The sequence below is a fragment of the Acomys russatus genome, chromosome 16 (genome assembly GCF_903995435.1).
Source record: "Acomys russatus chromosome 16, mAcoRus1.1, whole genome shotgun sequence".
NCBI lineage: Eukaryota > Metazoa > Chordata > Mammalia > Rodentia > Muridae > Acomys > Acomys russatus.
Window position 1 is genome coordinate 31,311,502 of NC_067152.1, and position 26,969 is coordinate 31,338,470.

General features: G+C 41.3%; 1 protein-coding gene across 4 annotated transcripts in view; it reads left to right on the forward strand.

Annotated features, from left to right (window-relative positions):
- Tlk2 (tousled like kinase 2) overlaps window positions 1–26,969 on the forward strand; it is a 102,005-nt gene that overhangs the window by 22,960 nt on the left and 52,076 nt on the right. For 2 of the 4 annotated variants that reach the window (XM_051158862.1, XM_051158861.1), the window contains 5 exons: window positions 7,750–7,821; window positions 8,734–8,803; window positions 9,861–9,904; window positions 10,630–10,725; window positions 20,067–20,234. In XM_051158862.1, coding sequence (XP_051014819.1) covers window positions 7,750–7,821; window positions 8,734–8,803; window positions 9,861–9,904; window positions 10,630–10,725; window positions 20,067–20,234 — 450 coding nt within the window. The remainder of the gene's footprint in view (window positions 1–7,749; window positions 7,822–8,733; window positions 8,804–9,860; window positions 9,905–10,629; window positions 10,726–20,066; window positions 20,235–26,969) is intronic. The other 2 variants (XM_051158863.1, XM_051158864.1) reach the window with 2 other exon arrangements.

Consider the following 26,969-nt stretch of genomic DNA (forward strand, 5'->3'; position numbering starts at 1 on the left):
TCTCTGTCTCTCTCTGTCTTTCTCACCCGTGTGTGTGTGTGTGTGTGTGTGTGTGTGTAAAATATAAATATAATAATTATGTTAAGTGCCTTTGTCTATATGTATGCCTGCACACTAGAAGACGGCATCAGCCATGAATGATAGTGAGCCACTATGTAGTTGCTGGGAATCTAACTCAGGACCCCTAGAACAGCCAGCACTTTTTTTTAGGGGAAGGGATGTTCAAGACAGGGTTTCTCTGTGTAACCTTGACTGTCCTGGACTAGCTTTGTAGAGGAGGAGGCTGGCCTCAAATGCTGGCAGCCAGTACTTTTAACTGCTTTCCAGCCCTCTCCCCACCCCCCTTTTAAAATTTCATTATTAACTAAAGGCTGAGGTTGCAGCTCAGTTGATAGAGTGCTTGCTTAGCATGGCACGAAGTCCTGGGCTCAATGTCAGCACCTAAGAGGTACATGAGAAGTTCATAATCATGTTCACCTACATAGTGAGTTCTGTACCAGCCTGGGCTACAAGAGACAGTGTCTCTAAAGGGGAAAAAAAAACTGGTCTCCTACTCTCATCTTTTTCTTATGGAAAACATAAATAAGTATGACCAGCACAGTAAGTTTTTCAGTTAAAAATGCACAAAAATAGTAAACATTGATGTTCACAGGTATTAGCCCCACTTCTAAGAGACAATTTAATCTTTTTTTTCTCTCTTGAAACAGGGCCTCACTATGTAGTCTTTAAGCTTCCTCAACATATGGGTCATATTGTTACTGCACCATGCAGAATCTATAGCTTAGCTCCTATACTGAACAGGCAGGAATATGATTTTCTTTCTTTATTGTTCTTGAAAGATTTATTTTACTTTATATGTGATATTTTTGCCTGTGTGCATGCATGTGCATCACATATGGTGAGCCACCATGTGGATGCTGGGAATCGGAGTTGGGTCCTTTGCCAGAGCAACTTGCAGAGGTCCTCTTGGCCATCTGCTGAGCGGCAGGAATATACTTTTTATAGAAGGGTATACTGTAACTAAGCAGTGTTTCAGGAGTGATAGCTTCCCAAGTAGTCACCTTCAGGTAACAGTGAACATTCATGCCTATTTTTGTCTCCTTTTCATCACAGAGTTTACTGGAAACCTCTTCGTATACAATCCATTTACAGTCTATGTTTTTGCTTGTGTATGTAGGGGAATTGGTGTTACTGTGTATGTAGGGGAACAGCAGTTCTATGGAGTCAGTTTTCTTCTACCTTATGTGTGTTTAGGGGGTCAAATTCAGAACACTATGCCTGCATAGAAGGTGCGTTAATCCATCAAGCTGTCTCACTGGCCCTTAATAATGTTGTTTGTTTTCCCCCTTTATGTTATTTTATGTGCATGAGTGCCTGCCAGCATGTCTGTGCGCTCTGTGCAGTGTCTGCAGAGGCCAGAAGAGGGTGTCATTCCCCGGAACTGACGTTACAAGACTTGTGAGCCACCAGGTATAAGTAGGGGCTGTGAACCAGAACTGGGTCCTCTGTAAGAGCACCCAGGGGTTCCTAACTGCCAAGCCATCTCTCCAGCCTTAATAATGTTCTTTACAGCTGTTCAATTTTGCTTTTGTGGAGGTGAGGCAGCACAGGGCATCAAACCTTGGGCTTTGTGCATTCTTAGCAAATGTGGTACCAAGGTCAAAACAAAGTTCATGTGTTGAAACTTAGCATGCCTTTAGACACCTTTAATCTAGTTTCAGTTTTCATTTCTGTTATAGTTGTTGTTTTGATAACAGTGACACTTTGAAACTTAGCATGTATGTTTTGCCCGTAAGCCTTTGGTTAGTTTTTACTAGGCAGTAAGATAGACGCTTTAGAACACAAGAAGGTGTACCTCAGTTATCCTTGCCAATCATATTTAATCCAGTGGCTTTATAATAAGATGAGATGCTGCACTTGAGAGAGGATAAGAAAGGATTAACTAATTCTTAATATTTTAAAACTTTGGTTATGTACACATGCCTGAGGGACAGTAAGTCTTCTTGTCCCTCTTCAACAAACAGTATTTACCACTATGTATCTATAGTTATTTTTATTGTAATTGCTAGGGGGAAAAAAGCACTTCAGTCTTCTCACCTGTATTCACCACTCTTGCTGTCACCCCTGTCCCATCTTAGTCACTATTCTGTTGCTGTGAAGACACCATGACCACAACTCTGTAAGAAAGCATTTAATTGGAGGCTCGTTTACTTCAGAGGGCTGGTCCATTATCATCATCATGGCAGGGAGCATGGTGCTAGAACAGTAGCTGAGAGTTGCACCCTAATTAGAAAGCAGAGGTGGGGGCGGGGAGAGAGGGAGAAGGAGAGAGAGAGAAAGCACATGCCCCCCAAGCCCAACCTCAATGAAATATTCCCTCCAATAAGGGCATGCCTCCTAATCCTTCAAATAGTGCCACTCCCTGGTGACTAAGCATTCAAATGTATGAGCCTGTGAGAGCCATATTTTAAAAGACTTACTTACTTATTATGTATACAGTGTTCTGCCTGCATGTGACCCAACAGATTAGAAGAGGGCACTAGATCTTTTGTTTTGTTTTGTTTTTCAAGACAGGGTTTCTCTGTGTAGCCCTGGCTGTCCCGGACTTGCTCTGTAGACCCAGCTGGCCTCAAACTCACAAAGATCCACCTGCCTCTGCCTCCCGAGTGCTGGGATTAAAGGCGTGCGCCACCACGCCCAGTTTAGAGGGCAGCAGATCTTCATATAGATGGTTGTGAGCCACTGTGGTTGCTGGGAATTGCGCAGCCAGTGCTCTTAACCTCTGAGCCGTCTCTCCAGCCCTGTGGGCCATTATATTCTTGCTCCAACTGCCACACCCCCTTTCTTCCTTCTTCCTTCTCTCCTTTCTTACCTGTCAGCTCCCACCTGCCCATGCGCTCTGGCTGTGTAGCCAAGATTAGTTATAACTCATGGTGTAACCCAAGCTCATCTTGTACCCACTGTCATTCTGGTTTTGCTTCCTGGGTGTTAATTACAGGACTATCACCACACCTGGCTCTACTGTTTCTTTTAGAAAATGAGGAATATTTGGTGATAAAGCAGATATGGTTTTATTGCAGTCCTGGGGAAAATTGAGTTTTGCAAAAGTTATATTAAAGGTAATTCATGCTGCGAATGTGGTTAAGTAGTAAAGCACTTGCCTAACATGCAAGCTTTTACGTGTAGTATGAAGGGCCCAATTCAACTGGTTTGCTCTTTTCCAGACAACTTCCTGGTACTGTTTGCTGGAAAGACTTTTGAGTGGTTCTAGCACCTTTCTCAAAAACCAGTTGGTCACAGTTACGGTGTTTCACTGGAGTTACCCTCAGTTCTCCAACTGATACCTTAACACTAGTACTGCTGTGTTGGTACTTTTGGCTTTGTAGCAAGTCTTAGTGTCAGGGAATGGGATCCTTCTTTGTTCTTTTACAATTGTTTTGCCTAGTGTGGTCCCTTACAATCTCATGTGAAATATGTGTATTTACTGTTTATTTACATTGAGTTCTGGAAATTGAACCTAGAGCTTTAACCTTTACTCCTGAGCAACACTCCTAATCCCCCTGATGAGAGGATGGCCACTAGGAGCCCTTTTCTCTTTCTATTGTGTGTGCTAGGGGTTGAACTCAGGTTGTCAGGCTGTGCAACAGGCCTGCTGCTCACTGAGCCATCTTGCTGCCCCCAGCTTGTTAATGTAAGGAAGTCAGGTGAACACTAGGTGGGAGTCACTGAATTGGTGAATTAGGTAGAGGTTGCTATCATAGCAGTTTAATTGTTTTGAGTCACAAGCATGGGAGTGTGTGTATGTGTGTGTTTGTGTTGTTTGTTTGCTTTGAGGCAGCCTCACTCTCTTCTAGCCTGGCTGACCTGGAACTCGATACATAGCCTGCCTCTGCCTCCTAGATACTGGGATTAAAGATGCGTACCACACCCTGCACCCTGCACCCTGCACTTACTTATGTTTTAAAGTTCTTTGAGTACTTGCTTATAGTTTGCAAAATGTGGGCTTTACACTTCTTTTATTAAATTTATCCCTATTTGTTTTTGACGCACCTGTTTGTTTTTTGTTTGTTTTGTTTTTTGAGACTGGGTTTTCTCTGTGTAGTAGCCCTGGCTGTCCTGGACTTACTTTGTAGACCAGGCTGGCCTCGAACTCACAGGGATCGCCTTTCTCTGCCTCCCAAATGCTGGGATTAAAGGTGTGCGCCCCCACGCCCGGCATCTGTATTTGTTTTCTTTCTTTCTTTTGTGGTAGAGGGTCTCTTTGTGTAGCCTCGGCTGTCCTGGCATTCTGTAGACCAGGCTGGCCTCAAATTCAAAGAGATCTGCCTGCCTCTGCCTCCCAAGTGCTGGGGTTAAAGGTATATGAGACCACCGCTGATATTTATATTATTTACTACAAATGTATAGAAAAAAAATGTGTTTTCTGTATGCTACTGTTTTACTTCATGTACTCCAACCATAATTTAATGGACCCATTCTGGTTTTCTATAAACATAATCATACCATTTATGAATTAAATTATTTTACTTAATTTTTAAAATATGAATGCTTTTCATTTGTTGTCCACTGCCCTAGCTGGACCTTCTAATAGAATGTTGAATAGAAGCAGCATGTATGGATCTCCTTGTCTTACTCCTGGGAAAACAGGAATCACTATTGAGTTGGTTCTAGGGTGACCTCCCTTTCTCCTGCCCCCCATCCCTCGCCTCTCTCTCTCAAGATTCATTTATTTTATGCTTATGAGTGTTTTCCCAGCATGTATGTTGTATACTCCATGTGAGTGCTTGTGCTGCCCTCAGAGATCAGAAGAGAGTGTCAGATCTCCGGGTGCTGCTTTGTGGATGGCTGTGAACCATAACAAGAATAGCTGGGTGGTGGTGGCGCACGCCTTTAATCCCAGCACTCAGGAGGCAGAGGCAGGCGGATCGCTGTGAGTTCGAGGCCAGCCTGGTCTACAAAGCAAGTCCAGGACAGTCAAGGCTACACAGAGAGACCCTGTCTCAAAAATCAAAAACAAAAACAAGAATAGCAAGTACTCTCTCTTAACCTCGGACCCATTTCTTCAGCCCCTCTCCACTCCCTCTGCCCCGCCCCCCTTGACAAGGTCTTATACAGCCTAGGTTGGTCTTGAACCAGCTGTGTAGCTTAAGATGCCCTTTAATTTCTGATTCTTCTATCTCTGCCTCCGTAGTTATAGGCATGCACTACCATTCTCAGTTTCTGTGGTGCTGGGGATTGAACCTAGGCCTTCCTGCACGTGACACAAGTATTTTATTAACTAAACTATATCCCCAGCGGAGTTGTGGGTTTCTTACAAATGTCCTTTCTGTTGATTTTTTTTTTTTTTTTTTTTGAGACAGGGTTTCATGTAGCCTATGCTGCCCTGAAACTCACTATGTAGTTTAGGGTTTCCTTGAATTCCTGAATGTTCTGCCACCAAGAGTGCTAAGATAACTGATGTGCATTAGGGTAGTGATGAAGTGGTTTACCATTTTCTATTGTGTAATTTCCTTTTCAGACCGGTTCTTACTGTGTAGCTCACTCTATGATAGTGTGCACCACTGTGCCTGGCTCTAGCTAATATTTTGTAATAGTACTGGGTACTGATTTCTCCCTACTTTGTAAATTTTTTACTATTTTCCTTTGAGGGCAGGATTATTTCTGTCTTCTAGCCATCCTTATTCTGAAGTGTTAAACCTCTGGTGCTGTTCCTTAGGGAGGCATACTTTTCAGTGTTTACCCTGGCTATCTGTAGGATGGGCAAGGCTCTTCTCTTCCAACCTGGGCTCCTTCTGCCTCAGCCTTCTGAGCACTGTAACTGAACAGATTGCTACTTTATGAGTTCCTTTTTTGTTCCAACCTTTCCTACCTTTTCCCCACTCTTTCATCCCCCTAACCCTAGATAAGAGAGAAAAAAGGGGAAAGAAGAAAGAGGAAAGGGGTGACATTATCATTAGACTACTTCCTGTTGATTAGGGACATGAAGTTCCTTGAGGCAGGTTTGATCTTCATAGTCAGGGTGTCTAATTTCCTTTTTGTGCATGAGTACCTAATGAACTGCAACCAACAGCAACCACCAACCAGTCAACAGTGTACCACCAACCCACCTATCGGGGCTCTAGCATTTATATATATGTGCTCAGAAAAGTGCTCATAATTCTAAATGTCGTACAATAGCAGCTGCAGCTGGCAACCCACACCTCTGCTAGAGTATGAGGCAAATCATAGGCAGCTGCTAGGAAGCAGCCCCATATCCCACACCTGGGATTAAAATGAAAACATACTCCCATAATATTTCTGGTCCCCCCCCCCCACCTTTGGTTTTTTGAGACAGGGTTTCTCTGTGTGGCCTGGCTGTCCTGCACTTGCTTTGTAGACCAGGCTGGCCTCGAACTCACAGTGATCCGCCTGCCTCTGCTCCTGTGGTATTGGTTTATTTGTTTGTTTGTTTTAACTTAAAAAATATTATATATACAGTGCTCTGCCTGCATGTACACCTGCAGGCCAGAAGGGCATTAGATCACAATATGGATGGTTGTGAGCCTCCATGTGGTTGCTGGAAATTGAACTCAGTACTTCTGAAAAAGCAGTCAGTGCTCTTAACTTCTAAGCCATCTCTCCAGCCCTACTTCTGTGTTTTTTAAAGAAACCAAAATTAAAAATTCTCATTCCAGGGCTGGAGAAATGGTTCAGAGGTTAAGAAAAATGTCAGCTCTTCCTAGGGTCCTGAGTTCAATTCCCAGCAACCACATGGTGGCTCACAACCATCTATAATAAGATCTGAAGGCACACATGCACGTAGAATATTGTATAAATAAGAAGTAAATAAAAAACAGTTCTCACTCCACTTAAGCTTGTTTGTTATATTGCAATCATGTATCTGTGAATGTGTTTCAGAAGACACTTTCTGAGTTGTGTGTGGTAGTGTACTCCTTTACTCCCAGCACTTGGGAAGTAGAGGCAGGTGGATCTCTATATAGCCAAAACTATATAGAAAGATCATGGCTCAAAAACCAAAACGCTTTTTTATAATGTGGCCCATGAATACTTGTCACAAAGAACTCCTACAACTTTGAGAGACTGCTTTTATGACTTGCCATATTTACTGTTCTTAGAGAATGGTTTTAGGCCAGGTGGTGATGGTGCATGCCTTTAATCCCAGCACTTGGGAGGCAGAAGCAGGTGGATCCCTGTGAGTTCGAGGCCAGCCTGGTCTACAAAGTGAGTCCACCATAGCCAAGGCTACACAGAGAAACCTTGTCTCGAAAAACAAACAAACAAAAAAACAACGAAATGGTTTTAGAAACCAGGCATTAGTGGTGCACACCTTTAATCCCAGCACTCAGGAGGCAGGGGCAGGAGGATGTCTGTGAGTTACAGGCCAGCCTGGTCTACAGAGCCAGTCCAGGAGAGCCAAGGCTACAGAGAGAAAAACCCTGTCTCCAAAAACTATTTAAAAAAAAGAAAGAAAGAAAGAAAAAGAAGAATGGCTTTAGAACTCAAGGGCATAATCTAGAAGGGAAAACCCTGTCTGTGTAAAGCGAATGAAAATACCAAAAGCTAGAGAGTTTGAAATGAGGAACACAGTTCTGTAGCAGAGTCCTTTTCAGCTTGGTTTGGAAGGGTTTTAACAGCTGCTCTTAGCTCCTCTAATCTGGCTTAGACATTAGAATCTGCAGGCTTCTTGCATACTTTTGTTGTCATCTTAAATGAAAATGTCTGATTATTCAAAAAACATTTTCCTTCCAGGGGCCACTCAACAGTGAGTCTTCCAACCAGAGTCTGTGCAGCGTGGGGTCCCTGAGTGATAAAGAAGTAGAGGTAAGAAGCCACACCTCAAGAACACTGTTCCCGTTCTTGCACCTTTAACCTGGCCTCAAGAGTAGCGCCGTGCAATTCTAGCACATCTTAGTGGAGTTGTGTGCTGCTGTCTTGGTGCAGCCTTTTTTTGGTTGTTTTGTTTTGTTTTGTTTTTGAGACAGGATTTCTCTGTGCAGCCCTGTCTGTCCTGGTACTCATTCTGTAGACCAGGCTGGCCTTGAACTCATAGAGATCCACCTGCCTCTGCTGGGATTAAAGGTTTGCATCACCACTGCCGGGCTCTTGGTGCAGTTTTATGTGGCCTTGTCATGTTTTTATTATAATCATACAGAGGCCTGTCATTCTCCTTTTTACTTCTTATGGGTTATTTTTTTGGGGGAGGGGGAGTGTTGGAAGAGACTGGTCTTTTAAGAAAGGTGAGAGATTTGTTGTAGCAAAATTAGTTTAGTCCTGCCAAAATATCTTGTCTAAATGTTGTGGCAATTCTGTAGCTGGGTGTGGTGGCACACACCTTTAATCCCAGCACTTGGGAGGCAGAGGCAGGAGGATCTCTGTGAGTTCGAGGTCAGCCTGGTCTACAAAGCAAGTCTAGGACAGCCAGGACTGCAAGAGAAACCCTGTCTCGAGCCCCTGACCCCCACTCAAAAAAAAAAAAAAAAAAAAGCTGGGGCTATTCTGATTTACTAATGAGTATGTCAAAGGTTTGATATTTTAAATAATTTTCCAAAAGTTGTTTAGGTTTGATTAAAGTCTCTGTGCTTTATCTGTTTCTCTGTCCCAAGGGCAGGATACTGATTGAAGACTTGTTTGTGCCAGAATAAATCTTTTATATCTTTGATATTTTATATATACTGTTTTCCTAATGTGAAAATTTACCAACATTCTAATTGTGACATGTATGGTATTTAACAGACTCCTGAGAAAAAGCAGAATGACCAGCGAAATCGGAAAAGAAAAGCTGAACCATATGAAACTAGCCAAGGTAGTGGTCATTTCACACTAAAACCCCAGGGTCTTATGTACTCGAAATTGTCTAACTCCCAGCAAGTAATTATTTTGTGTAGAGGGATCCCTGACAGTAGAGGTTTATGTGTCTTAAGGGGAGTACTGGGATGTGAAGACTGAAGACTTGCCATTTGATACACACCTGACAAACTAGTGTCAGTTCTTTGGGGATTCTTGTTTTTCCAATGTACTTTAATGATTTTCTTACCACAGGTTTTTCATCAGACCAACCAGAAATTATATGGGAAGGAGGAGGGTACAGTGGAGCTTAACTATGAGATTTGTTAGTGGCAGAGCTAGAAATGGTTACATCTGCAGTGCTGCTCTTTCATTGGAGCCCACTGGATGTAATGGTGATAGTTACACCATCAAATATATAGTCAAGGAAAGAAAAAAAAAATGGCTTGGTTTTTCCCTACCCTGTCTAAGGACTGGGATTCCAGATCTTTCTGCATTGTTCTTCCCTTTAAAAAAGCTATAGTCAGTTGGGTGTGGTGGCGCGTGCCTTTAATTACACCACTGGGGAGGCAGAGGCAGGTGGATCACTGTGAGTTCGAGGCCAGCCTGGTCTACAAAGGGAGTCCAGAACAGCCAAGGCTACACAGAGAAACCCTGTCTCGAAAAACCAGGAAAAAAAAAATCTATAGGTCAGTCATTCTGTCTTCAGTAAGGGAAGCCCTCCCAAAGCGACAATTATATGAAATGGGATCAAGTCTTTAGTTCCTCATGCATTTGTTTTGAATCTTGGTTTCTTAAATTGGGTTGTGGATTATAGATAAATTTTGTTTCCTGATTTTGGCATGTGCATTTTTAAAACAAGGTATGGAGCATTCTTCCCACCAGTGCTCATTCAGTTACTTGTTTTATGGAAAAAAGGGAGTAGCCTCAATGAGTGGGGTTTGCATGGTTTGTTAAAAGTGAAGCTGACACTGGAGTTGGCAGCGTTGTGATCAGTTGTACTACTTAATGCATTTCAGTGATGATGGCTTACGTGTGCATTGGAAAAACTGTACTTACTTTGGTTTCATTTTCAGGGAAAGGCACTCCTAGGGGACATAAAATTAGTGATTACTTTGAGGTAAGTTAAATTGGGGGGTAAAAAACAACCTCCAGTGACTTTAAACAACATAATAATCCTCTTGTTCATTTAAGGCATTAGAGAGCGATATTTTGCCTTTACTGTGATCTTGCCCTTTCTTTTCATCTTCATCAAACTAATGCTGCCCATCTTGTAATAAGAAGGAACTGCTGCTGATTTGCTAGGTTTAAACTTTGTATCGTGTGTCTTGTCTGTGATGATAGAAGAATTCACATATGAAGTGCACTTTTTCTTGGCCAGACCAGGTTTTGTGTGTCTCAGTGACTAAGGTGTAATGACTTGACTCTGCTTTGGTCCTCTTCCTGAGCTCAGTGGACTGTGTACTGAGCTCAGTGACTCCTGTGAAGTGGTGACTGAGGATGACCAACACCCTCTGCACTACTGTATTTCTGCTTCATGTATTTTGAGACCATGGGGGGAAAGGCATTCTTCTCTCATGTCTGTCCAAAACCATGCGCACCGTACTTTCAGCTTTTTAATCCATGTTTTCTGTATATCTTGTTACCTTTTTGGGGGAGCTCTTTCTCAAGACTCATTTGAAAAATAGACTTGGCTTACATGGCATTTTTTTCTCTAGAGTGAGATGTATTGACTTAAAGGGCCATGTATAATTAAGACCTGTTTGTATATTAATCTTTTACTCTCCTTCTCTGAAGCATGGTACTGTTTTGAATTATTCATATCCATTTTTCCCTGTTGGCCAGTTTGCTGGGGGAAGCGGGCCGGGAACCAGCCCTGGCAGAAGTGTTCCACCAGTTGCACGATCCTCACCGCAACATTCCTTATCCAATCCCTTACCGGTAAGCATTCACCTGCAGACACTGGACACCTGTTACATAGGAGACCCACAGCCCAGGGGCGCTGAAGCCACTTCCCTTCCATTAGTTAGTTACCCATGGGGAATGAGGCACGAGGGAGTAAACTATACTATTGCCTATAAGCCACTTATTTAGATCCATATCTTCTACTAGTAAGTCAACTTTGTTTGAGAACTAATAATTCTTGAATTGTCTTTAAGCTTGTCTAGTTCACTAGTCTGTCAAGGAAGTAATTCCAAGCCAAACATTGGGTTTTAAATCTTTGCCAAATTTGAGTTTCTTTTCTTCCTTTAAAATTTTTAATCAGCTTCTGATATTCAGATTTTCTAGGCTTACTCATTGACATGGTAGAAAATCTGATTCTATAATGTATTTGGGATTGTTTGTTTTCATCCCTTAAGTGAGATTTCAAGGTTTTTAAAGTGTTATACATTAGTTTGTAGTTTTCAGCCAAGGGCAGTTACGCTCCTCGGGGGAATTGTCAGTCTCTGGAGTCATTTCGATTGTCATAACTAGGGCATGGGAAGCATAGGAGCCAGAGGCTAGGGATGCTGGTCAACATTGCTAGAGAGCTACTTAGCACAGCTCATGAGGCAAAGGGTTATCTGACCTAAAATTCAGTAGTGTTGATGTTGATTACTTCCTGAACTGGCTGAGGTAGAGTTGGTATTAATTTGCTCCAGTACCTTTAGATACTTTGTTGACATTAATCTGTCTTTAATGTGATTAACCTCTTTATCTGGGATCTTAGGAACTGGGGTAAAAGTTTAAAAAAAAAAAGAAAGAAAGAAAAAAAAGAGCTTGGGATGCAACTTAGTAGCAGAGTGCTTGTAGGGCCCTGGGTTCAGTCTGTGGTGTGGCTTTGACCTTGTCTCATGTACTTTCAGAGCTCAAGTGACTGCTAAACAGTACAGGTTCATTTTGCCAGCCCTACTGGACTGAGTAGCCTTCTGTAATAAAGTTCCTCCATGGCCTAGTGGCTCCTCGCTGGTCTCTGTTCCTGCATACTTGTCTTCTGTACAGCAGCAGTCATGTAGTCTTCCTTGAGCATTGTGAGGCATTCTTCTCAGGGCCTTTGTGTTGTTAGTCTCTTTTCTAGAACCATTCTTTACCAGATACCAGCAACCTCTTCAACAAGATGGTGCTCAAAAGTGACCTTAACTAAATGGTCTCCCCTGCCCATCTTTTCTAAAATAGCATTTCCTCACACCTGTCCAGTCTTGCTTTAATTGTGGTGTGTGTGTGTGTGTGTGTGTGTGTGTGTGTGTGTGTGTGTGTGTGTGTGTGTGTGTGTGTACACACACAGTGCATGTGCTCATGAATTCAGGCATGCACTTGCCGCAGACCACAATTTGGGGTGTCTGTCTTTGCCTTACATCTTGTTTGAGATAGGATTTCACCACTGCTGATGTACCAGGTCTCAGGCCTGGAAGCTTCTGGATATTCTGTCCCTACTTTCCATCTCCCTATAGGAGTACTGGGATGACAGACACTTACCACCCTTGTGCATCTTTTTTGTGGGTACTGGGGATTTGAACTTAGGTAGACACACTCGACATGCAAGCATGGTAACCTATCTAGCCATCTCTCCACCCTAATCTTACTTTAAGCCTTAGTGTTTGGAACTTCCTCTGTTCTTTCTGTCTCTCTCTACCTCCTTCTCTTCCTTCCATACAAAAAATTTGATATATAGCTAAAATTTAAAGTGCTATCTGTTTAGGAGAATATATATGCAATAGTCAATAATTTTCATAAATTGTACCATCATAAGTAACCAAACATTACTAGCCCTAAAATACCACCATTCTGTGCCACTAGGTGTAGCTTTTATCCATAAGAGGAATAGGTATTACTGATTTTGGCTCCCTTTGTTCAATATTACTTTTGTGAGACTTACTCATATTGTCCTGCTTATTGTAGACCATTTATTGTTATTAGTATATAGCATAGTTTTAGTATATTTCCTCTGTGTGCAGGAGGGTCTACCTGCTCATCCATGTATGTCTGTACACATGTGAAGGCCAGAAGACAACTTTGGAACCTTTGATGGAAGTCATTCCTCATGTACCATGCGTCTTTTTTTGAGATATGATCATTGTCCGGGCTGGAACTTGCTAGGTTGGCTCTCAGTGATCTGTCTCCATTTCTCTAGTTTTGGAATTACATGTGTATGCCACTGTGCTTGTTCTGTGTGTGTGTGTGTGTGCGCGCGCGCGTGCAAATCACAGGGTGTAAATATAGGTGGGAGGACAATCTGGGAGTTGGTTCTCTCCTTCTACCGTATGGATATAGGAGATCAAACTCAGGTTATCAGACTTGGCTTCAGGTGTCCCATGTCTGGCTCTTCCTGCCCCTTTAGTTTTGTCTTTTTGTTTTTTGTTTCTTCTCATTAGTAGGCTGCTGAGACGATGTCTCATTATATAGACCAGGCTGGCTTCACACATGCTTCTGCCTCCTGAGTGCTGGGATGAAAGTTATGTGTCATCCTGCCTGGCTTTTTTTTTTAAGTAGGATCTGGGGATTTAAGTCAAGTCTTCATGGTTTACCAACTGAGCTGTCTCTTGAGCCCTAATATTAGGATATTTTTATTTGATAACTTGTAAACTCTAATTTGTAACTACTAGCTCGTTACCCATCTCCCCTGCTAGAGTGTTAACCTTGTGAGGGAAGGCCCCGTGCTGTGGCTCTTGTTCCCTGCTATTCCCATCTGTAGCAGTGCTTTACTGTATACTAAAGGCGTTTTTCACATTCCCTTCCTTTGCCATGCAAGAGTTGATCTTGTTGAGTTTTTCAGCCTCTAGCATCCAAAAATGCTTGGAATCCAATTGTTGAAAAGGAAGTTCAATAATGTCATTTTGTGCCCCTCTCCTTTTCTTGCTTTTTGTTTTGTTTTGTTTTCAGACAGGTTTTCTCTGTGTAGCCTTGGCTGTCCTGGACTCCCTTTGTAGACCAGGCTGGCCTCAAATGTAGAGAGATCCGCGTGCCTCTGCCTCCTGAGTGCTGGGATCAAAGGTGTGCGCCACCACCGCCTGTTTCTTTTCTTTTCTTTTCTTTTTTTTAAGTAAATTATTATTTTTGCTTTGAGTTTTGATGTTTGTTTGTCTGTCTTTTTTGGAGCTAAGGACTGGACTTTGAGGCCATGCATTCTAGCAAGTGTGCCATTGTCGAGCTGCTCCCCAAGCCCCACTAATCATTTTTTTGTACTTTTGTTAAATAATTTAAACCCAAAAATGTGCATAAAATGTGAACATTTTCATGAAGGAGTTTATTCCATCTATTTTATTCTTTTGGTATTGATTAATTCATTGAGACAGTGCCTCGTGGTGAAGACTGGCCTTGAACTTGGTATGTAGTATAAGGATGAATTTTAATTTCTGATCCTCCTGTGTTCACCTGCCGAGTTCTAGGGTTACAGGTGTTTGCAGCCATGCTGGTCAAGGGTCTATCACTGAGCTGTGTCCCCCCTGAGGCTGCTCTTTTGGTATTCTAAAGTTTCAATATGTATCTTTTTAAATTTTTTCTTCTGGGTTGTGACTCTTTGAGGCTTTGGGATCTGTTGGTTGATATACTGTTCTAGTTCTGAATAAATAATAGTTCTTGTCTCCTCAGATATCATCTCTGCACTGTGCCTTTTCTGCTTTTAGCAGAGCACAGTCAGGCATTATCTTCCCTTCCTACTGACTTCATTTCTGTATATTCTTTTGTCTATGTATGCTTCTTTATAGACTATTTCTTCTCTTGCCCCTCGGTTTCCAGACTACAGGGTGTTTTGTTTTGTTTTTGTTCCTCCCCCCCCCCCCATCTCTCTCTGTCTGTCTCTGTCTCTCTCTGGTTTTTTGAGACAGTTTCTCTGTGTAGCCTTGGTTAGTCTGGACTCACTTTTTAGACCAGGCTAGTCTTGAACTCACAGAGATCTGCCTGCCTCTGCCTTCCAAGTGCTGAGATTAAAGGTGTGCACCACCAGGTTTGGAGAGATTGTTCAGCAGTTAAGAGCACTGGCTGTTCTTCTAGAGGACCCAGGTTTAATTCCCAGCATCCACATGGCTGTTTGTAACGCCAGTTCCAGGAATATCCTCATGTAGACATATATACAGGCAAAACACCAGTGCACATAAAATAAAAAAAAAAACAAATCTGTAAAAAAAAAATAAAGTGCACTACCATTGCCTGGCTCCAGACTGTTTTCTTGTCTTTTATTTGCTCTTAGCTGCAACGAAGTCTTTATTTTGTTACTGCTTTTATTTGTCTCTTTGTTCTGAGATATTGGGCTCAATCTCCAGAGATGTTGTTGTTACGTGCTAAGCAAATGCTCTACTATGAGCTATTTCTACCCTGAGCCTTGCTGCTGCTTAAAAAAGTAAAGCTCTCCACTGTTTATTGACTTCTTTCAGGCTTTGTTTATTCATTCATTCTTTATTTTGTAAGGATTTAAAATTTTTATATATGTGACTATTCTGCCTGTTAGTGTGTATGTGAGCCCTGTGTGTACCTTGTGCCCATGTCAGACGAGGATGTCAGATCCCTTGGCATTGGAGTTACTGATGGTGGTGATCTACCATGTAGGTGCTAAGAACTGAACCTCAAGTCTTCTATAAGAGCCTAATATACTCTTAACTGCTAAGCATCCTTAGTCCTGCCTGCTTGCCTGCCTGCCGACCTATGTACCCACCTACCCATCCACCTATCCATCCATCTGTCTATCTGTGTTTGTCTGTCTGTCTATCTATCTATCCATCTATTTTTTTGAGACAGGTTTTCTCTGTAGTCTTGGCTGTCCTGGATTCACTTTGTAGACCAGGCTGGCCTTGAATTCACAGAGATCCACCTGCTTCTGCCTCCCTAGTGTTGGGATTACAGGCGTGCACTACCTAACCCAGTGAAAAACCATTTTTGACTGTGAAGATATTTTTGTTGGTGGTGGATTTCTCTTTTGGAAGGGTGTTTTTGTTGTTGTTGTTTGGTTTTTGTTATTTTGTTTTAAGACAGGGTCTTACTCTGTACCCTTTACTATCCTGGAACTCTCTCTGATGACTAGGCTGGCCTTGAACTCACAGAGATCTGCTTGCCACCTGAGGGCTGGGATTAAAGGTATATGCTACCACCCACTGATATATTTGTTCGTTGAGGGAGAATTTTTAGTTGCTTCTTAGTTCCTAGATAGTTTACCTTTCTGATGCAACTTTATCAAAGTTAAGTCCTATATATTTTTGGTTAGTTTATTTTGGTTGTTTTAGCTGTCAAAAGATTTATTTGGGAGCTGGAGAGATGGCTCAGCAGTTAAGGGCACTGGCTGTTCTCCAAAGGAGCTGGGTTCTATTCCCAGCAACCATATGGCAGCTCACAACTGTCTGTGATTCCACTTCTGGAAGATCTGACACTCTCATACAGGCGTACTTGCAGGGAAAACACCAATGCACATTAAATAAAATTTAAAAACACTGATTTGGATTTTCCTACCCTTTGCTGAGCACCAGTCCCCTACATTGCCAGGGCAATTTCATCGCAGTCACCAGGGGGCAGAAGAAAGTGCTCCCTTGGTTTACCCTTTCCCTAAGAGTGTAGATGAGCTGTATTGGAGCCCACCTTGAAGTAGAAAGTGTTTCCTGTTGAGCTTTCTACTTGGGTGGGCTTTGGTTCAGTGTCTACTTGACACCATGGTGCCCTGGAATCAAAATTGAGTATCTGCAAGTACCCTTAGGGCCATCTATGTCTTTGATGTTCTTTTTACTTGTCATATGCTCTTAGGTTTTTTTCCTAGCATATCCTGAATGTTCTGACAAATCTTTGATGTCTGTATGTCCTTTAAAGATATTTATCCTGCCCTTTTAAAAATTGTTATTTTGATCAATGGTCATGCTAAGCTGCCCTGGCTAGCCTGGAATTTGTTATGGATTAACGGCGTGTACCCAGCCATGTGTGTTTTCTGCGGTGCTAGGAATTGAAGTTCTTAGCTGTGTCCCTGGCCTATGTCATGCCTTTGAAATTTTCTTTTTCTTTTCTTTTGTGTTTTGTTTGTTTGTTTGTTTGTCTTTTGAGGTAAAGTTTCTCTGTGTAGCCTTTACTGTCCTGGACTCAGTTTGTAGGCCTTGAACTCACAGCGATCTGCCTGCCTCTGCCTCCCAAGCGATGGGATTAAAGACGTGTGCCACCACTGTCCGGCCGCCTTTAAATTTGTTTTATTCAAACATCTTAACCTGCCTTTATCCCAAAAACCTTTAAAGGCTTTTGACCTTAGTAGGTATTTATTGATTATAGGGCAGAGTGGTTGACTTAGTGAGCATATTGTGGTGAATGGTACCACATATAAGGCATAAACTCAAGCTGTTACACTTGGTAGGATAGGAGGGTTGATTTTGAGGAGGATTTTGTTATTCATAGAGTGGAAGACAAGATTCATTTGTCAGGAGCATTTGATAAATTTATTTTACTTTTACTTTCTATAATGACTAGTTAAGTAGCCAGGTATTGTGGTACACAGCTGTAATCCCAGCACTTGTACAGGTGAAACAAGAGGGCCATGTATTTGAAGTTAGCCTAATGCTAAATAGCCATAACTTGTCGTAAAAATGAAAGGACTGGAGAGATGGTGCAGCAGTTACAAGCACTTGCTTCCAGCACTGACACAGTGGCTCATAACCATCCTGCAATCCTGTAACTTGAGTGTAATTCCTAAATTAAAGAGTATATTTAAGGCTGGGCATTGTGGTGCAGGCCTTTAATCCCAGCACTTGAGGCAAAGGCAGGCGGATCACTGTGAATTCAAGACCTGCCTGGTCTACAAAATAAGTTTAGGACAGCCATGACTACACAGAAAAACTCTGTCTAAAAGGGGGGGGGGGGGGAGATCATTCAAAGCCAGGCATTGGTGGTGCACTTCTATAATCCTAGCACTTGGGAGGCAAAAGTGTAGTTAGATCTGTGTGAGTTTGAAGCCAACTTGGTTTTCAACTTGTCCTTGAAGTTCCAGGACAGCCAAGGCTACATAGAGAAACCCCTCTCTGTATATAATATATAAATATATATTGACATCTATATTTATGATTTATTAACAGTTTGAGTTTCTTAATTTTGGTATATCCAACTAATATTGAGTTTTGTTATTATAGTCTTTCCAGTGAGAAAAATACCTTGATTTAACTTTATTTCTTCACCAGAGTTTTTTGTTTGTTTGTTTGTTTGTTTATTTTTTGAGACAGGCTTTCTCTGTGTAGACTTCCTTGGCTATCCTAGACTCTCTTTGTAGACTGGGCTGGCCTCGAACTCACAACGATCTGCCTGCCTCTGCCTCCCCAGTGCTGGGATGAAAGGTGCCCTGCCTTTCGCTAGGGATATTAAACATCTTTTCATATGTTGGATGGTCTTTTTAGTTTCTCTCATAAGGAGTTTTGATGTCATTTACTGATCTATTGGAATAGTTGCTTTTTCTTCATATTATATAGGAGGACATTTTAGGATTCCTAACTCATGTTGTAAATATGTTTGCAAGTTTCTAACATAAATTTATGTTGACTTTTTATTTAATTTTTAAAATGTCTTTTCTTTATTATTTTATGCATTTTAAATTATGTATTGATATCTTTATGATTAAAAACCACACATATGCATGCTGCATTTCCTGGTGTAAGTCTCACTAGGAAAGTATAGCAGCATTTGCTAATTTTTATGTGATAGAAAATTGGAAGATACTTGTATAACTTCAGAAATAGTGTGCCAATCTTACAAATACATTTCCTTTACTATGAAATAGGCTTTCATCACAAATTATATGTCCATATTATGTGGACTTATTTCTGAATTAATTGCTTTTTTGCCACTAGACGTTTTAGTTTTTTGAGATAGGGTTTCTCTGTACAGCCTTGTACTCTTTGTAGACCAGGCCAGCCTTGACATCCATCTGCCTCTGCATCTTGAGTGCTGCTATTAAAGACATGTGCCACCATGCCCAGCACCACTAGATTTCTTAAAAATACAAAAATAAGTAAATTGACTGACTGAATTCATGACCTTCATGCCTCATCCTCTCAAGTGTTGTTATGCTGTCATTGTGAAAGTAGTTTTGTGTGTTTCGATATCTAATGAGGCTTCCATAATATTCTTTATTAAACATTATGTGACTTGGGTGTAAACTCCTAGTAAAACCTAAAAGCCGGTGAGAATTTATCTCTCCCCTCCAAGGCTTAGGAGCAAAATAAGTAAAAACTCTGTTCTTAGAGAAATTTGAAATTGGTGCATTTTGAATTCAGGAGCAGGATATCACCATTTAGTTTGTCATTTTGTTTGTTTGTTTGTTTTTTAAGACATGATCTCTCCACATGCCCTGTCTGTTCTTAAGCTAACTGTGTAGACCAGGTTGGCTGTGAACTCAGATCTGCCTGCCTCAGCTTAGATTGTCTTGTATGTTCATCTGTGAAGCTGTTTAGTTTTCTGTACATGGATTTTCATAGGCAATATCTTACATAATTCTGGGTATTGTTTGTTATTTTGAACGCGCTCTTCTGTTACTTGCTGGTGGTAATTAGTGTATAGCAATGTTGCTGATCTTTTGTTTGTGGCTAGTTTGTTTGGTTTCCTTTGTGAATATTTGTCATCAAAAAATGACATTTTAAAATATTTTCCAGTGTTTATATCACATTGTCATATGTTACCTTACCTTGGTCTCTACTATAGTACTGTTAGTAATTTTTTTAGTGACTTTTGAGAAGATACTCATTTAGGCATTGCCTTACAATGTACAAATTAATTTTATCATCTAAAGAGAAGAATTATAATTTTTTTCTATCATTAATGTAATAAATTATTTTATGAGGTTTTTCTACTGTTTAACCATCCTTCCATTTCTGGAATAAAGTACACACTCTTATGGCATGTTTCTCCTTTGCTGTCCTCTGTTCTACTTGCATTTAATTTAGATTTGTTTCATGTGAGGTATAGTGAGAGTAGAATTCAGTAAAAAAAATCCTTGAGTGCTATGAACTCTTGTCTATAAAGCATGCAGCAGTCATTTAGTTCTTTGTGTACTTACAGGATGGAAAGAATGTCTCCTGGGTAAGATTGAGAGCATACGAAGGTGGCACTGAACAATGCAAAGTAATCTGCACATTCAGTTATGTAAAATTGGAATCATGAGAATGTGTTTATATAGTCTGAGTAAGGTGCTTACTCAGACTTGAAGATAGTGACCGTGCTGTTAGGCTTTGTGTTTTCAGAGATGTTTTGTGTTTTAAAGTGTATGTCTTACGATGCCTATTCTAGCCTGTGGCATGTGTGGGAGTATTCAGATTATCTTTCTCACATCAGTTGTGTGGTTTTTTAATGTTTTCCAGCGTCGAGTAGAGCAGCCCCTGTATGGTTTAGATGGCAGTGCTGCAAAGGAGGCTTTAGAAGAGCAGTCCGCCCTGCCCACCCTCATGTCGGTGATGCTCGCAAAGCCTCGTCTCGACACAGAGCAGCTAGCACCACGGGGAGCTGGCCTCTGCTTCACCTTTGTCTCTGTGAGTATAAGGCTGCATGCTAAAGGTGTTTACTCTTCTGGAGTTCTTATTTTAATAGAGAGGATGTTTTCTGTCCTTTTATCATTTAAAAATATTTTCTTTAAAAAATTTTTTTATTTTATGTGCATTGGTGTTTTGCCTGCTGTCTTGGAACTCGCTCTGTAGACCAGGCTGGCCTTGAACTCATGGTGATCCGCCTGCCTCTGCTTCCCAAGTGCTGGGATTAAAGGCTGGAATTAAAATGCCACCATCGCCAGGTTTAATTTAGTATTTATGCAGTGTTCTGCCTGCATGTGAGCCAGCAGGCCAGAAGAAGGCACCAGATCTCATTATAGATTGTTGTGAGCCACCATTTGGTTGCTGGGAATTGAACTCAGGAACTTTGGAAGAGCAGCCAGTGCTCTTAACCTCTGAGCCATCTATCTCTTCAGCCCTGCAGTCAGTGCTCTTAACCAGTGAAAATTTATGGGTATATGTGCGTGCCTGTGTGGATATGCACACTTGTGTGGGTAAGTACCTACAGAGACCAGAAGGGAGTGTTGGATCCCCTGGAGCTTGAATTACAGGTGGTTGTGCCATCCAACATACGTGCTGAGAACTAAACTTGACCCTATAAAAGCAGTACAATGCTTATCTGCTGAGCTGTCTCTCCAGCTCTTCTTCTTCTTCTTCTTTTTAAAAAGATTTACTTATTTATTATAGATACAATACTCTGCCTGCTTATACCTCTACAGGCCAGAAGAGGAAGTCAGGTCACATTATAAATGGTTGTGAGCCACTATGTGATTGCTGGGAATTGAACTTAGGACCTCTGGAAGTGCAGACAGTGCTCTTAACCTCTGAGCCATCTCTCCAGCCCCACTTCTTCTTACTCAAAGGCATGGATGGTGGAACCATAGTCCCTGTGGTTGAAGCTCTGACGATACGCTGTTCTGCCAAAGTCCTGAGAATACATGGGAAGGAAAATGCCCCCTTAGGTTGACAAAGTAAAAAAAAAAGACAGATTCCATTTTAGACAGAATTTCATTTATCTGAAGATCACCAAATTCCACCTAACAGTTATTGCAAACTAATATTTGAGTCGTGTAGTTTTATTCTGTAAGCAGGCATTATGAAGAGGCATTCCCCTGTATATGTGGTCTATCCACGCTGGCCTTCTCACTCTTGAGTATTATGTGTCCCCTTTTAAAAGGAATGTTGTTTGTTCATTTCAACCTCTTTTTTAAATTAAGGATTTAAAAAACTGTATGCATATGGGCATGTCTGTATGTGTATATGTGCACTAGTGTGCTGTGCCCGTGGGGCCCAAAAGGGGGGGAGATGTGAGAGTCCCTGGGAGCTGGAGTTACAATTAATTGTGAGCCTCTCTGGTATGTGTGCTGGGAATTGAACTCAAGTCTTCTGAAGAGCACCAAGTGCTTTTAACTGCCTATCCATCTTTTCAGCCCCTTTCTTTCTCTTTAAAGAGTTGTATTCAGATTGAGGGTGCAGCCTAGTTGGTAGAATGCTTGTCTCACATTCATGATGCCCAGGTTCAGTTCCCAGTACCACATAGAACTGGACATGGTGGTACATACTTGCAGTCACAGTGCCAGAGAGGTAAAAGCAAGAGAATCAGAAGTTGAAGGTTATCCTTGACTATATACTAAGTTTGAGGCCAACCTGGGCTACATTAGAATTCTATATCTAGAATGAATATATATATGTATATATACACATACATACACACACAGAGAGACACATATTTGTAGATAGATAGGAGGAAGCCACATGGTATAAAATCTTGACTCCATGTAATTTGCCATAATGTAATTTGAAACAAAATTTACTATTTAGTGTCTGTGTTTTGTCAACTGTTTATGTATTTGCCAAGGGAAGTGTGATGTACAGGTTGGCCCCCATAGTTCCATTATTAAAGTTTTCTCTCTCTCTCTCTTTCTCTCTCTCTCTCTCCACCTCTTTCTACCCCTTCCTCCCTCCCTCCCTCTCTACTCCCTCCTCTCTCCTCTCTTTCCTCTCATGTGGTAGCCTAGGCTGCTCTGAAACTCACTGTATATCCCTGACTTCTCTCAGACTTGAGGCAATCTTACTTTATCCTTTTGAGTGCTGGAGTTACAGGGATGTACCATCTAGCAAGACCACCCTGTCTATAGAAAAAGAAATCACCACCGATCCCATTTTTATCTCTTGTTGATTTTCTGTAGTTAAGAGTCCCTGGCTTTCTGTTCTGTAGAGTATACCATGAGTCATTAGCCCACGTGCAACTCTGTCTGGAAAGGCAGTGGAAGTGTTGGGTGTCTTCCTTCCTTCCTTCCTTCCTTCCTTCCTTCCTTCCTTCTTTCCTTCCTCCTTCCTTCCTTCCTTAAGTTTTATCTGTGTGTGTTTTGCCTGTCTGTTTGTTATGTGTATGAACCATGTATATATATGCCTGGTGCTTACAGGGCCAGAATTGTTATGATGGTTATGAGTGGGTGCTAAGTTGGAACCTATGTCCTGAAAAAGCAGCCAGTGAGTGCTCTTAACTGTTGAGCCATCTCTGCAGCCCCATGTTGGATGTCTTAAGGAAAGGAAGTAAAAACAATAAAAGAATTAGCTGGGTTAGGGAGTCACATACTATTTTAAATATTTCTTCAAAGCTTGTTTGGAAGTTCTAGAAGGGGAGCAACCATACTTAAGAATGGTCCTCTCAGATTGAGAAAGGTGGTCCTCCTCAACTAAGTGTTGCTTTGGGAGTAAGTAATATGTGTGATGTAGGCATGGAAGAAAGAGACACTGTCCTGGCTGGTCAAAGTCAGTCACATCAACCCTGGCTATCATGTGAATGGCAGATACCTCAATCAGATGCTATGAAATACTTTCTTAGCACTATTGTAGCTTTGTCTCAAGAATAGAAAAATATTTTTAAAAAGGTAGTTTTCAGAGTTGTTTAATCATCCAAGGAATGAGAACCCTTGCTGTGAGAATCGCTTTTTTCCCCCATGTCTGTTTATCATTCATAGATTTTTTTTTTCCAAGACAGGGTTTCTCTGTGTAGCCTTGGCTGGCCCAGAATTCACTATGTAGACCAGGCTGGCCTAATACACACAGGAGATCTGCCTGCCTCTGCATCCCAAGTGCTGAGATTAAAGGCATGCGACACCACCACCCAGCTCATTCATAGATTTTTGTTGTTGTTGTTGTTGCTGTCCCCCCCCCCCCAAGACAAGGTCTCTCTGTGTAGCCTTGACTGTCCTAGACTAATTTTGTAGACCAGGCTGGCCTCGAACTCATAGCTATCCGCCTGCCTGTGCTTCCCAAGTACTGAGATTAAAGGCATGCGCTACCATCGCCTGGCCATAGATCTTTATTAGATCGTCATTGTGGATCTGAGTTTTTAGGCAAAACCATTTAGCTTTTGTTGTTGTTTTGTTTGTTTGTTTGTTTTGTTTTTGTGTGTGTGTGTGTGTGTGTGTGTGTGTATTCACATATGGATGCACATATGGAGGCCAGAGGTCAGCATTAAGGATCTCCACATTTTCTTTTACTTTCACTGACTGTATCAGTTGGGTAGACTGGTTGGCCAGTAAGCTTTAGGGATCTGCCCATCTCTGCTTGAATTATAAGTGCAAATGTATGTTGCCATGCCTGCTTTTTGTATGAACTGGGATCTGAACTTAACTCAAATTTTTTGCTTCTGTGGCAAACACTTTACCTGCCAACCCATCTCTTCCACTTGCTTTCCTTCCTTGATTGCCATATGAATTGCTCCCGATTCCAGAGGAATGCCTTATTCATTCTGTACATATTTACTGTGTGTCCACTGTGTGATAGGTGCAAAGTTAAATACACAGAATTTTGATTAGCATTCTTGATGTTCCCTAATGTAAACTAAAGGATATGGGTCTCTGCGTGTGGGGTAGAGGGACTACCTACCTTGTCCCATCAGTAGTGCTTTCAGGTTGTCAGGCCTAGCTGGATTAATCTCGTGTTGCAGAGAGTAACCAAGAGATCGTGTAAGAAGAAGAAATATTTCAAACGTATAAAATCCCAAAGCCAGGTGCTTTGATATAATTGTCTTTTTCTTTGCTGCTTAGTAATATTAAGAAGAAAAGTGAAAGAGTTAAGCAAGTATTGTAAATCAGTAAAGACAGGCAGAGAAGAGAAGGGCAGAGGTGGCTTTATGGGAGAGAAAAGGCCAAATGCTTAATAACTCTCAACTTAGGCCATAAAGAACTATAGAATTGGAAGATAACTTTTGTTGGTTTTGTTTTTGTCTTTTGAGACAGAGTCTCTCTGTATAATTCTGGAACTTACTGTGTAGTCCAGGCTGGCCTTGAACTCAGAGAGCCTCCTGCCTCTCCCTCCCAAGTACTGGATTTAGAAGTGTGCACCACCATGGTTGGCTAAGAACATAACTTTTAACAAGGATTAAGACATTTTATATTTTGAATGGAGAGATGGTTTAGTAGGTTAAGAGTACATGTTACTCTTAGGAGGACCTGGGTTTGTTTCCCAACTCACACGTGGCAGCTCATAGCCCTCTATAGCTCTAGTTCTAAAGAATCCAATGCCCTCTTGTGACCACAGAGGACACTAGGCACATATGGGGTGCACAGATAGACATACACATAATACACTCATATACATAGAGTAAAATCAATTTAAAAAAAATTAAAAAGTAGGGGCTGGAGAGATGGCTCAGCAGTTAAGAGTTCTGCTCTTCCAAAGGTCCTGAGTTCAATTCCCAGCAACCACATCCACATGGTGGCTCACAACCATCTGTAATGAGATCCAGTGCCTTCTTGTGGTGGGCAGGCACACATGTGGACAGAATACTGTATAAATAATAAATAAAATCTTAAAAAAAAATAAAAAAGTAGAAATTTGATATTTGTTTCCTTAGGTTTTAGTTTAAAAGCATCCACAGCTTTGTATTGACTAGCAGTTAATTGGTGCAATTATTTAGAGACATTGATCATATATTTGTGTTAGGTTTATATAACTTTGGGTTTAGAAATTATGTTCGTACAAGAGTACAAAGACATACTATGGCATTATTTTTTAAATTTATTTAGTATGTGTATGAGTGTTACACCTGCATGCATGTGTGTGCACCACCTGTGTGCTTAGTGCCCTCAGAAGTCAGAAGAGGGTGTCAAATTTCCTGGAAATTAAATTACAGATGTTTGTGAGCCACCTTGTGGGTGCTGGAAGCCAAACCCAGTTCCTTTGCAAAACTACCAAATGCCCTTAACTGCTGAGCCAATTCCTATTTGTAATTACAAAAATCTAGAAGCAATTTTCCTTCACCAGTGTTCCTACATGTATGATTTCCAATTGCTAAATCCTAGTGGTCAGTGGTCAAGGTCAGCGCTCATCCAGCAGTCTGTTAGCCAGCACACACTTAACTCGCCTTCATCACCAGCTTTCCACACTTCTGTCTCTATGCACTAGAATGTTATAGAGCTCAGGCTGAGATTCTTTTATCTCTCCATTTTCTACTTAATCTCATCTAGTTTGCCATTAAAACCTGTCACCTGTATACAAAAGATGTGTCAGGTCTGTTCTCTGCCCTGAATTTCAGACCTGTATATTCAGTCATCTTCTTTTTCTGTCCAACAGTTGTATCGATTTCGAACTGTCTCATCATTCTGATTCCCTACTCAGTACTCATTTCTCCTTCAGTAGTCTCAGTAGTCTGTGCTTTCCTCTGTTTCTGGCTAAATACCATTCATCCTTACCTCTTGGTATTTTACCCCACATCCAGAGCAGTAAATCTTACTGATTTTTACCTTCACAATATGCTCCAAATTTCTCTATTTTTAATTCTGCTTACTGTTGCCACTGTAGCTGAAATCCTCATCCCCCATTGAGATTTCGTCCTAACTGGACTCCTTACCTCTATATTTGTTACTTTTAATTTTTCTCAGTAGCACCAGTAGTGCTGAAACCCAAATGTGTCTTCTCTGTTTTAAAAGTCCTTATAAAATGGCCCTGCATGGCTTGTTCCCTCCCCCATCTCTTGCTGCTGTTGCTGCTCCTCTTCCTCCTCCTCCTCCTCCTCCTCTTCTTCTTCTTCAACACATAAATACAATACACTACATACAACAAGAAGAACTGTGAAGCAATCAGGAATTATATAAATGTTCTTTCTGCTCTTCTTACTAGGACACATTCACACTGGCTACTTTGTTTTTCAAGTACTACCAGCTTTGTTCTTACTTAAAGCCTTTACACTTTTGAGGGTAGAGGTTGTGAAACAGTCTTGGGTATCCCAAGTTAGCTTTAAATTTACTGTGTAGCCAAGGCTAATAACCTTCAATTCCTGATCCTCCTGCCTCCACCGCCTGAGTGTTAGAATTAGAGGTCTGTATCACCATACCTGACTTACACTTGCTATACGACTCATAAGAGAAGCAATATAGTGCTTACAATGAAAATGGTCTATTTTCATAAAAACAACAGGTGATAGAAAAACTCAGAGTTCATCTTTTGTTTTTTGTGTTGATTGGAATTGAATCATGCCTAATCTTTTTGAGGGGACATGTTGGGGTTGAGACAGTGTTTTATCATATTGTTCTGGCTGTCCCGGAACTCACTATATAGACCAAGCTGGTCTATCACAGAGATCCACTTGCCTCTGCTTCCGGGGGCTTACAGTGTGTGCCGTTACACCTGGCTGTGTCTCATCCTATTAGGCAAGCACTCTTACTTAACTAGATCTCAAACCCAAAGATGGATATTAAAATTATGTAG